We start from the raw sequence: 12,850 nt of genomic DNA, 5'->3' as shown, positions 1-12,850 counted from the left end.
AGCCTCACTTTGTTTGCAATTCTGAGAAGTCTATCTGAATACTCTTTAATTGTTTCAGATTCCTTCATCTTTTGCAACTCGAATTCCCTTATCAAATTCAAGACCTGCATTCCTCTGATCCTTTCGTCACCTGCATATTCTTCCTTGAGATAATCCCATATAGACTTAGCTGTCTTAAGGGACATTATTCTCATGAAGATTGTTGATGACACCGCAGCAAACAAGCATGCTTTGGCCTTTGACTTCTTTGTCTTCTTCTCCTTCTGCGCTTTGATCTGTGCCATGGTGGGATTGTTTGGAAGTGCAGGGATTTCATAGTCTTCTTCCACTGCTTCCCAAAGATCCAAAGCATCCAAGTATGTCTCCATGCGTACTGCCCAAATCTGGTAGTTGTCTCCATCAAACACCGGTGGAGCAATGGATGAGAAACTAGCTTCGGCTTCCATGACTTGTCAAACTCACACAGATCCCTTAAGAAGAGAGCTCTGATACCAATTGTTAGTTTTAAAGATGAAAAACAAGAGGAAGATATACGGGAATGCAAACTGGGAATTCTATTTTAATTCATAATGCATCAAGCTTACATTATATAAAAAACAAAAACTGAACAACTAACATAGTGGCCGAGAATCAAGCCATAAACTGCAACACGTCTAGAACAAACTAACTACTTCCTAAAGACTAGGACCAACTCAAAACAAATAAATTGGAAGCATACATGACACGTGGACAAATTGAAGGAAACATAAAGAACGTGTGGACACATTTAAGGAAGCATAAAACAATTATCTAACACGTGGACAAGTTGCAGTCCTAAAAGCAGCTAACTAACAATAATGAAACATAGACTTTGGCCTTTGTACTTGCACATACTTTTGATGGAAGAAATTCATCGGCAAACCAATTTCTGTGTTAAGCTGATCAAACTTTGGAATGAAAAAGAGAGATTGAATTATTAATGTTGTGTATGTGTTGAGTTCAGACTTCGATTTTCTGATTGTTGTCGTTTTTCTTCTTATTGTCCTTTTTAAATTTGTTGTCGTCATTTCTCAAGGCTATTTTCCTTTGAACTTTTCAGGTTCATTAGGCAAAATCTCGTCACTTATATTTATTAAAGTATTTCACTTTTTTATTTTAATAAAAAAAGAGTTCCCTGAAGACATTGTTACCCACAATATATACATATGTATTTCATATATATATATATATATATATATTTATACATATATATATTTCCCACATTTTGGAAAAAGATTAATAAAACCCTTTTGACTGGTTAAATTTAAAAAAAAAAAAAAAAATCCTAAAATCTTCAACTGATGCTAACCCAGTTGGTAAAGGTGGGATGGGTTTAAAGAAGAAATCTCACGCTCGAATCTTGGGAGCAGCTAGTTTGTATAAAAAAAAATAATACTAAATTGCTTCAATAATATGTTACATAATTCAAGGTATAACAGTGCTAATAATCCTTTTCTTTTTCGTAGTACTGTTATTAGTCATCTTTACATAGCTAGCTATCTTATGTAAAAGTACATTTACTTGTCTTGAAGATTTTTTATTTTTTTATTTTTTAACACCTTTGTCAATTCAAATAGCCCAATATCAACTGTGTGTGGACTGTGTATTTTCTACATAAATGCGTTATTGTTGTATCTTTTTCCGCCAGATCATGAAAGCTTTAACATACTTTAAGGAGGCTAACAATGAGAAAAATCCACCATCATATTAAATTTGATCAATCAAAGATCCAAACAAAAAAGTAGTACAAGGATTCTACCGAAAAGTCATTACTACATGTTCGCAGCAACTTTTGCGATTCAAGTCATTCCACCATCGTCACGCAAACGTCAATCGAAAAAAAAAAAAAGAAAAAAAAAAGTCCTCAACGTGAATATCCCGTTGTCTGCACTTTCACACTTGAGTTTGTATAGTTGTCCATAAGCTTGTTGATAATCACTTGACTTGTATTCTTCTTCCACTTTTCTTCACAATACAAATCTCCCATTTATTAAACATAACAGATCACCTCCATTTTCCATTGCACTTCTTTCCTAACTCTGCCTTGAAGTAGGAATTCCACTGTTAGCTGCCTCCTTAATTCCCCACCAACAAATGGCTCTTCACAGCCCCATTGGTGCATTTGCTTTTTGGTTTTTGTTCCTCCATGTGATTCTTCTCTTTTCTCTGAGCTTATTACTGCAACCTAACAGTATAATGGCCAATGCCTCAGGAAATGAAACTGATAGGATTGCTCTTCTCAAATTCAAAGAATTGATTTCCAATCCTGAGCTCGTGGAATGACTCCATTCACTTTTGCAGCTGGTCTGGAATTTCATGCAGCCGCCGCCACCAGAGGATAACAGCACTTGACTTGAAGGGACATAACCTGCGGGGAACCTTGTCGCCTTACATTGGCAACCTCTCCTTTTTAAGGATTCTTGACCTCGGAGGTAACAACTTGTTTAGTGAAATTCCACAGCAAGTTGGTCATTTGTTCCGCATGCAACAACTCAATCTCAGTCACAACATGTTTGAAGGTAGAATTCCGCTCAGCTTGAGCTCCTGCTCACAACTCCAGATGTTAGTTCTCAGAGATAACAGACTGTCTGGAACAATGCCCTTGGAGCTTGGATTCTTGATGAAGCTTGAGATGCTTGTTCTTTACAGAACCAATCTCACAGGAGGCATCCCGGCTTCTTTGGGGAACATTTCATCGCTCAAGATTTTTAGTGTCTCGTATAACAATATGGTTGGAAATATTCCTCATGAGCTAGGTAGAGTGAAAGGTTTAGCTCATTTTAGAGTAGGAGTCAACTTTTTGTTTGGTATAATCCCTCTTTCCTTTTACAATATGTCTTTTATGAAGAGCATATTTATTCTGTATAACCGGTTTAATGGCACTCTTCCTTCCAACATAGGTCTCACACTCCCTAATCTCCAATATCTTGGCTTTGCTAATAATGAATTATCTGGGACAATCCCGAAATCATTGGCCAATGTCTCTCAACTCCAAATGCTTGATATTAGCAATAACTATTTTGTCGGTCAGGTTCCAACTACTTTGGGTGTCAATCTTCCAAATCATAGGTTGCTCAGCTTTGGTTATAATAATCTAGGAAGATAATCACCTAATAGCTTGGACTTTATTGCATCTTTCACAAATTGCAGCAAAATTGAAACTTTGTCCTTGACTGGGAACAATTTGGGAGGTGTTTTCCCCAAGTCTGTAGCCAATTTGTCAACCCAACTCACTGGACTTCTTCTTGGAGTCAATCAAACAGTAGGAAATATCCCTGAAACCTTAGAAAATTTAGTCGGTTTAACCATGTTGGGCCTGGAGTTTAATCTCTTCACAGGTGTCATTCCTCCTTTGGGGAAGCTACAAAATCTGCAGCTTTTGGTTTTGGAATCGAACATCCTAACAGGAAAAATCCCCTCATCCATAGGAAATCTGTCCAATATCTTCAAACTCGATCTTTCAAGTAACAACTTAGAGGGAAACATTCCTGTGACTATCACGAATTGCCAAAAGCTGCAATATTTAGACATTTCTAATAACAGCCTAAGTGGAACTATGCCCAAGGAGCATTTTGGTCATCTCTCATCCATCTTATTCATGAACTTACAACCAATTCATTAAGCGGCAAGTTACCCGTGGAAGTGGGAAAGCTAAAGAATATCTATTTGCTTGACCTCTCACAAAACAACCTGAGCAGTGAAATCCCGATATCCATAGGAAATTGTGAGAGTTTGGAGTCACTTTACCTACAAGGGAATTTCTTCCAAGGAACTCTGCCTCCTACTTTGGCTTCTCTAAGAGGCCTTTGTCACTTGGATCTTTCAGGAAATAACTTGACGGGAGAAATTCCCAAGGATTTGCAGAAACTTCGTTTCTTGTTGTCTTTGAATCTTTCTTTCAATGATTTGGAGGGTGAAGTACCAAGCAAAGGTGTATTTCAGAACATGAGTGCAGTATCAGTAGTCGGAAATACTAAGCTTTGTGGTGGTGTACCAAAATTGCAGCTTCCAAGATGCCCCACCAAAGATTCCAAACAAGGAAATAACCATGGTCTCAAACTAGCAATCATAATAGTTTGTGTGGTGGCAATTTTCCTTGTGTTTTCAGGTTTCGTTATCTTTTATTGGAGGAGAAAATCAACAAGGAAATCATTTCCTGAGCTCTTAACAATCAGCTTTTTGTCAAAGGATTCACACAAGAAGCTTTACGAGGCTACAAGTGGATTCTCTCCAAGCATGTTGATTGGTGCAGGCTCCTTCGGTTTTGTGTACAAAGGCTGTTTTGATCAGGAAGAAAATTTAGTTGCCATAAAGGTCCTCAATCTTCAACAGAAAGGAGGAGACAAAAGCCTCATAGGTGAATGCAATGAGGCATCGAAATCTTGTTAAGATCTTGACATGTTGCTGTAGCGTGGATTACAATGGGAATGAATTCAAGGCTTTAGTCTTTGAGTATATGTCCAATGGAAGTCTAGAGAAGTGGCTTTATTCGGTGATTGGCGGAGAAAACCAGTCAAGGGGATTGAACCTAACTCAAAGACTAAACATTGCCATTGATGTGGCCTCTGCAATGTACTATCTTCATGAAGATTGTGACCAGCCCATCATTCATTGCGACTTGAAGCCTAGCAACGTTCTTCTCAACAATGAAATGACTGCCCATGTCAATGATTTTGGGTTAGCAAGGTTGATCTCAAACACCACTAGCTTATCTGAAGAGGGCCAAACAAGCACAATTGGGATAAAAGGAACTGTTGGTTATGCTGCTCCAGGTAACAACTCTTTTTACAATTACCTTTGTTTCTTTAACTTCAGGACTTCTATTATTTATATGTGGATATATATATATATATATATGTGGTCTTATTTTAAAAACATAAAACTCATTTGTTTGTTTATTGTTTTGAGCTATAGAGTATACAATGGGTTGTCAACCATCAAGACAAGGGGATGTATATAGCTATGGAATCCTTGTCCTAGAGATGCTCACCGGAAGGAGACCCACCCATGAAATGTTCAAAGACGACTTATGTAACGACCGGAAAAATTTCAGGTCTAATTCGGACAGTCTGGCATTTTGACCATAATTTCTTTCGGAACAGAAAATAGTAAAATTTTCAGCTTGATCTACGAAATGTTATGTAAAAACTTTATGTACGGGGTAAAATCTCCCGAAAAGTGTAAAATTATAATACGAATATTTTTATAAAGAAAATTCGTAAATATCAGTTATGAATAGTGAAATATTAGTTAAAAGTTAGAAATTTTAGCGGGTATGTTTTAGTTATGAAAAACTGAAATATTTAGTTTGTGACCAATTGACCAGTTAGAAAAAGAGTAGAAATATTAGAAGTAAGGAAAATAACAAAAGTTCTTGAAATAGAATTTTTTCGAGTTAGTTAAAGCGGAAAACTGCTAAAAAAAGAGTACCGCAAGGGTACGTATTTTGGGCAATTCTGAATCAATTAAAAGATAATCCTTTCTTGTTGTACTTGAATCTTTCTTTCAATGATCTGGAGGGAGAAGTACCAAGTAACGGGGTGTTTCGGAACACTAGTGCAGTATCAATAGTTGGAAATACTGAGCTTTGTGGTGGTGTATTGGAACTGCAGCTTCCAAGATGCCAATTTGAAGAATCCAATCAAGAAAGAACTCGTCGTCTCAAACTAACTATAATTATAGTTTGTGTGGCGACAGTTTTCCTTTTGTTTTCGGGTTTCATTACTTTTTATTGGAGGAGGAGATCAACGAGGAATTCATCTCTCACACCTTCAGCAGTCACCTTTTCTCAGAGATTTCATACCAGGCACTTTACCAAGCTACTAGTTGTAACATCCGCTTAATACGACTCTAAGTTAATTACAGTCATATTATGTAGTGTTACTTTTAATCTTTTCTCTTAGGTAAATTTTTAGTAAGTTACATGACTTAAGTATTAAAATATAGGTAAATTTTGACTTTTTAAAATACCTCAAGAGCAATACCATTTTTAACATGTCTCATCGGATTCGTTTGGCTGATAAAATATATATAATATAATACATATATCAAAATAGGCACAGCCAAATAATAACTCAACTACACTACTTCTCAAAAACTATACATATATCAAAGGCCTCTACATACAGGTCAGCTAGTCCATATACATCAGTCTCGGTTCTTAGGAGTGCGCCAACTAACCGTATTGTAATGATTGAGAAAATTTCAGACCTTAAATAATACAATTAATGTATTTAAGCCAAGGATTTTCCTAAAAAATATTCTGTTATATTTGTGACTGAAGGATTTATGGAGTAAATATCTGTATTCCTAAATTCTGTAGCAGATTTCATGTTAAGTTCATGTTTACGATCAAGTAAATTCGATCGATAAATTCTCACCGTAATCTAAGCCGGAAGAATTTTCAATGCACATGTAGTTTGAGAAGCTTAATTTCAAGAATCTCTAAGCATAGCACGATGTTAGCAGCGTATAAAAAAAACGCTCTGACATTTTAAAAGAAGAGAAAATCCTTAATTACCAGACAGCTAGGTTAAAGTCACAAGATAAATGCCTATAGTAGAAGGGTACAATGTGAGCTCGGGAGTTGACACTGTCAGAAACAATATCATTTCCAGACTATAATGCAGAAAAGTTAAATTTAGAATTTGCTAAGTCTATAATTAATTTCAAGACTTGGAACAGTTCGAAACATTACGCGAGTAAGAATATAAAACAATATTGAATTATTTAGAAATTAATGTTGGACTGTCAGTAGTAGATTAACTTACGTGAGCTAAATTAATTACCTCTAATCAGTATAAATTTAATCTGTTAGAGAAAATATTTAAGGATAAGATCAAGCACGTAATCTTGCCTTAATCAGACACTTTATATAGTGAAATTTTTAAGGTTCTATCATTTTCTCTCTCTTTCTCACGTTCACTCTCCCTCTCCTCTCACGTTCTCTCACAAAACCATATATGGCCAAATACTCAAGTTGAGATTCGGACCTTCGTTTTTGACACTGCTGGTGTAAATAGAAAGATCTCGACGAGCTGAGTTTAACGACATGCGGCATGACCTCCAACTCAGCCGGACTAAGCCGCAATCGCCGGCGGAAGTTTCAAAAATACCCATGTCTTCCCGTCGTGATATCTCCGCCATCCGACCTCTGATTAAGGTGATTTCAGTCCCTATGGACTCAGTGCAGCGAGACGAAGAAAACCTACCCATTTTCACAGCTCAACGATGGCCAGAGCACCGCCGTCCGTGGTGGCCGGAATTGCCGCCGCCACCGCCACCGTCGTCTCTCTCTCTCCAGGCCGTCGTGGATGTCACCGCCCCCACCAATCGACTCAGAAGCCGACGCCCAGTAGATCCCGACCAGCAGCCACCGCCGCCGTCGCAGTTTGGCCAGAAAACGGAGCCACTACCGTCGTCCGTGGAGGGAAGAGGTGGTTCCGATGATCTAACTGTTGGATCATAGTTAATTTGGTGTCACAACACTCAGAAGGAAGCGGGTAAGAAAACCCCTCATCCAATTTTAAGAATTGATGACCTGAATTGTGAGATTTGAGTCGCCGGATTTTACTGACGTTGCCGGTCCCGATAGGTACTGTTACAAGCCGAATGGTGTGAAATTGACCACACCAATGGACTCAGAAGGGTCAAGTTAGGGGGGGTAGGACCCAAGTCCGCCGCGGAAAAACTTTCCGAGAGCCTCCGCGGCCGTGCACTGCCGCCGCTGCCGCCATATTCTGACGAGGTGTCGTTTCTCAGGCTATCGACATCCGTTTGATGATCCGAGACCATATCCCGACTCGTTTCGACGTGCTGAACGAAATGGTGACGTTCGTTCAACCAAATTCAATTCTGATAAGAATGGTCTGGTACTGGTTGCACACGGATCGAGGTGGTTCAGACTAAACAAGTGAAGATCAGAATTCAGTGTTTAAAGCTACAATGTTCCTCAAGGATCATTCATAGTGCTTGCAACTTTTCCCATAATTAGTTTTGAAGGAATACGCAGGAGGACATGACAAGCGAGATACTATCAGAACCGCTTAGCTCGGAATCCAAGCAAGTACAAACCTTGCTTACAATTAAGATAGTCGTATAAGGCGTATGATTTTCATGAAATACGTTAATTATGAGATTCGCGAATTATGTTTATGTTTATGTTAAACGTCGTATATAGTTTTGCAATAAAACTTAACGGTTTTCAAATAAGCGAGTAAGCGAAAATTGTAAAAAAAAAAAAAAAAAAAAAAACGATACGCTAGACCCTTAATTTTACGACGTTAAATACGGACCTCAACACTATTATAAGCCCGTCAAGTTAGGTAAAGTAAAGTTTATTAAAAGTGTATTATGGATGATAATTTAATTCATTATTAAACTAATTAATTAAATTATCTAAGACTTAGAACATGGTTAAAGAAGTTAATTAATTATTAAGATTAATTAACTAACTTATGTAGACTTAGTATATGAATAAGGGGGTTAATTAAGTACCAAAATTAGTTAACTAAATTATTAGACTTATTATAAGGATAAGATAATTAATGAATTATCAATTTAGCACAAATTTGTAATGGCAATTAAGGAAAATAAGATTTTGAGGATTTAATAAATTGATCCTTATAGTAAATTATCCTTCAGTAAAGGAAAGGAATACATGCCTTAAGTAAAGAGCTAGATTTCGTTCATAAGCTGCTAAAATAGAATAGCAAACGACAGATAATCTCACACTCTCAATGGGTGTTCATTTTCAGAAGTAAGCAAGTAAGAGAATAGGCTGTTTGGCGAAAAGTGGATTCCAGCTCTGTAAATCAGGTAAGTAAGAATCTTGCCTACAGTATGAATAGATTTTAAAGAAAAAGTTACACATATATGCATGTTTATGTTTTAAGTATTGTATGCGATGTTATGTCATGTTGCATACACATAAGCAGCGCACATGAATTATATGTGTTTGAGTTAATTTAATGTTATGTATACTATGTTAGATCATACTGCATACACTTAAGCAGTGCACATGAAGTATATGTGTTTGAGTACATTCCATGTTATAGTATGCTCTGCTATGTCATATTGCATACACCTTAATAAGTCAAGAGGAACTTATAAGAATAATATCATATGAGTGCCGTACCAGCCTCCACAAAGGAGGTAACTCAAGCTCCACAAGGGAGAAAAAGAAAATAACAATAATGTCCTCCGACTCGAGGGAGTCATTCAAGTTATAATCACGGTGTCGTGGGGGACCTTGCAAACCCTCACGTTCTGATGATTGCGCACAAGTGGTACGCAATCAGATATGTTCATGTTGTAGGTAAGAAGCCTATAAGCAATTCTTGAAAGGCAGTGGCGAGCGACGGACGAATGGTGGAGATGAGAATGGATACCGCTAACATTAAAATCTTCCGCAGTAAGTTTAAGTAAAATCATGTATATTTTTATATGATTCAAAGGTTTCAAGCATATATGTTTAAAAAGTATATGTACATATGTATGTTAGGGAAACCAAGGTTGTAGCTAACAACCCTAGTTTTAAGTATTTAAGTTTTAGAACATTGCAGTAGTGCATGCAACAAATAAACGAATTTTAAACATGACGGTTTAAATGATTGATTTTGAAAGGACTTTAAGAAGTACTTGAATTTAAGATTTCTCACGAAATTCGTTTTAAGGTCAAATTAGATGGCCCGAATGTATTGGCTAGTTTTAGAAAGGCTTTTAAAGAGTATGTGAAACAAGAGTTCAAATGTCACTCAGTTCGAAAGATATTTTTAGAAGGTTTTATCTTAACTAAAATTAAGAAAAGCTTTAAGTAATTTAGTGATTCATTCTTTTGAAATTATTATTACGAATTATGAAAGTATTCTTTCTTATGTTTAAAAAATAAAATGTTCCGCAAATTTTAAGAAACCCCAGTAAGTACAAGTTAAAAAGTAAGCTACGGTGGCGGCCTCATAGGAGGGTCGTCACAAAAACTGGCCTCACTCCACCCATACTCTCTCAAAAATTTTCTCTCACTCTCCTAACCCTAAACCACTAGCAAACAATAGAAGAAGAAGAAGGAGATCAAAGGATTCTAAGAAGAGTATAGTCAAGCATTTCTCCAAGGGTATAAACTCTAAATCCTCTCTTTCACATGTTTAGTAAAGTTTGAAATGTAGAAATATTCTTCTCAAATTTCCTTATACTCTTCTAGTTCCAAGCCATTAACAAATCTTAGAAGAGTTCAAAGGTTTTCAAGAGAGAGAGTTCTGCAAGGGTAATTTCTTAAATTCTTCTCCATTATTTTCTAGCCAACTTTAAGCTTGAATTTATGGATGTAATTTGTGGTTCTTGAGGAGATGAGTTGTAATAAGGGTGTGTGAGTTTTATGTTGGTTTTGTGAGTTTTGAGGTTAGTTTGATTAGCATCATGTGGTATGATTATACTTGGTTGAAGTTTGCTTATTTTAGGTTGGAGGAAAAATTTTCTGGTTACTTTGAACGCGAAAACGAGGACTCTAGAGTGAGATTTTTCAGTATTTCTAGACTTAAACTTATGGTTCTCGATGTTTTGAACATTTTTCTGTGACTATGACAAAACCCAACTTTAACTCTAAAAGCAAGTTTGAAGCCATTTTGCAAAAACGGACAGGGCGTCCAAACACAATTTTGAAAAAAAAAAGAATGCTATGGCAGAATGCTACAGCATTCCTACAGCATTTTAAAAAGAATGTTACAACATTCTTAAAGCATAAAAAAAATAGCAGCCACTGTTTTCAGCCAAACGAGGCCTTTAGAGGCTGAATTTCAACTTTCTCCAAAAATGACAATTTTAGATCTTGACGAGACGAAAAATTGTCGCAAAGAATAAATTTTTGAAATCCAACTCTAAGATGCAGTAAAACGCAGATTTTAGAAACTGCACAGTTTTAACGAAACAAAACTAACACAGTGTTAGTTTTAACAAAAAGTTATCAAAGAACGTGAAATGTGATTTCAATAAAATGCTATGGTGTTAAACCTCATTTTAACGGAAGTATTCGTAAAGAAAGTTTTCAAGAAAAATACTTTCTTTTAAAGAATTTAGTGGTTTATCGAGCAAATCATCCCGATAGGCTCCTACGAGCCAATACGATAGGTCCATAGAATTTTGAAGGTTTGATGAGGGTCCAACGCCCGCATTGATTTAAGAGACTCCGTTTGAGTTAAATTTCAACGGCCTAAGAGTTATAATGCTGTGAATAAGTTTCTAGGCCAAATTGGGCCTTAATATCATAATAAGTCTAATGAGGAAAATTATGGAGAATAAGTTACTAGATTGGGTAAATAATTTTCAATTTAGACATAAGTATGTTAAGGGCAATTAAGGAAAATAAGATTTTGAGGATTTAATAAATTGATCCTTATAGTAAATTATCCTTCAGTAAAGGAAATGAACACATGCCTTAAGTAAAAGGCTAGATTTCCTTCATAAGCTGCTAAAATAGAATAGCAAATGACAGATAATCTCACACTCACAATGGGTGTTCATTTTCAGAAGTAAGCAAGTAAGAGAATAGGCTATTTGGCGAAAAGTGGATTCCAGCTCTGTAAATCAGGTAAGTAGGAATCTCGCCTACAACATGAATGGATTTTAAAGAAAAAGTTACAAATGTTATATATCCATGTTTATGCTTTAAGTATTATATGCGATGCCATGTCATACTGCATACACTGTAATAAGTCAAGAGGAACTTATAAGAATAATCTCAGTTGAGTGTCGTACCAGGCTCCCAAGGGAGAAGGAAAAAAATATAATAATGTCCTCTGAGAGGGAGGCATTTAGTTTAGTTATAATCATGATGTCATGGGGGACCTTGCAAACCCTCATGTCCCGATGATTGCGCGCAAGTGGTACGAGCACTCGGGCCAGTAAGAAAGAAAGATAAAATAAGATAAGATAATAAGACTGTGATAAGACATCATAATTAAGCATAATCAGCTCATGCATATTTATTCATGTGTACTTACAGTTATTTTACGAGAGATAGTTCCTACTTGCTGAGCGAAAACTCAATCAGATATGTTCATGTTGTAGGTAAGAAACCTATCAACAATTCTTGAACGACAATAACGAGCGGCGGACGAATGGTGGAGATGGGAGTAGATACCGCTCACGCAGCCTTTTTCCGCAGTAGTTAAAGTTTTAAAAGATTTTGATAAGTATGTCTATAAACTTGTATTTTTAGAAGTTTGTAGTATAATGCTAAGTTTGTGTAAACTGCCAGAAGTATGTCGTTATAGTAAGTTTAAAAAGAAAAGAAAGAGAGAATGCTGCAGCATTCCTAAAGCATTTTAAAAAGAATGCTACAGCATTCCTACCGTATTTCAAGCAAAGATTGCTATAGCATTCCCAAAGCATTTTTAAGAAGCATGCTACAGCATTCCTACAACATTTTAAAAAAAGAATGCTACAGCATTCCTACAACATTTTAAATAGATTGCTACAGCATTCCTAAAGCATTTTTAAGAAGAATGCTACAGCATTCTTACAGCATTTTAAGAAAAGTTTTAAGAAATTTAGTGATTCATTCTTTTGAAATTATTGTTACAAATTATGAAATTATTCCTTCTCAAAAAAAAAAGTTCCGCAAATTTTAAGAAATCCCAGTAAGTACAAGTTAATTTCAGCTACAGTGGCGGCCTCCTAGGAGGATCGTCACACGTCTAACCTTCAGCTAATGCTGGGAAGTGCCCTCATCTGCACCGCCATAAAATAAATGAGCTACAACCCAGTAAGTAGAACAATACATAACAATATAATAATAGTAATATGCATGAGCTCATGTCTTGAAATCTTCATTTAATGT

General features: G+C 36.2%; 1 protein-coding gene and 1 pseudogene across 1 annotated transcript in view; one reads left to right on the top strand and one right to left on the bottom strand.

Moving 5' to 3' along the window:
- LOC112091339 overlaps positions 1–446 on the bottom strand; it is a 4,221-nt gene extending 3,775 nt beyond the window's left edge. The window contains exon 1 of the mRNA XM_024164717.1: positions 9–446. Within this exon, the coding sequence (XP_024020485.1) occupies positions 9–446 (438 nt within the window). The remainder of the gene's footprint in view (positions 1–8) is intronic.
- Positions 447–2,112: 1,666 nt separating this feature from the next.
- On the top strand, positions 2,113–5,099 carry LOC112091338 (annotated as a pseudogene).
- Positions 5,100–12,850: the final 7,751 nt, after the last annotated feature.

This window comes from Morus notabilis, unplaced genomic scaffold (genome assembly GCF_000414095.1).
Source record: "Morus notabilis unplaced genomic scaffold, ASM41409v2 Scaffold42, whole genome shotgun sequence".
NCBI classification, from domain to species: Eukaryota; Viridiplantae; Streptophyta; class Magnoliopsida; order Rosales; family Moraceae; genus Morus; species Morus notabilis.
The sequence above is the reverse complement of the archived record's forward strand: the minus strand, read 5'-3'. Positions and strand labels throughout refer to the sequence as shown.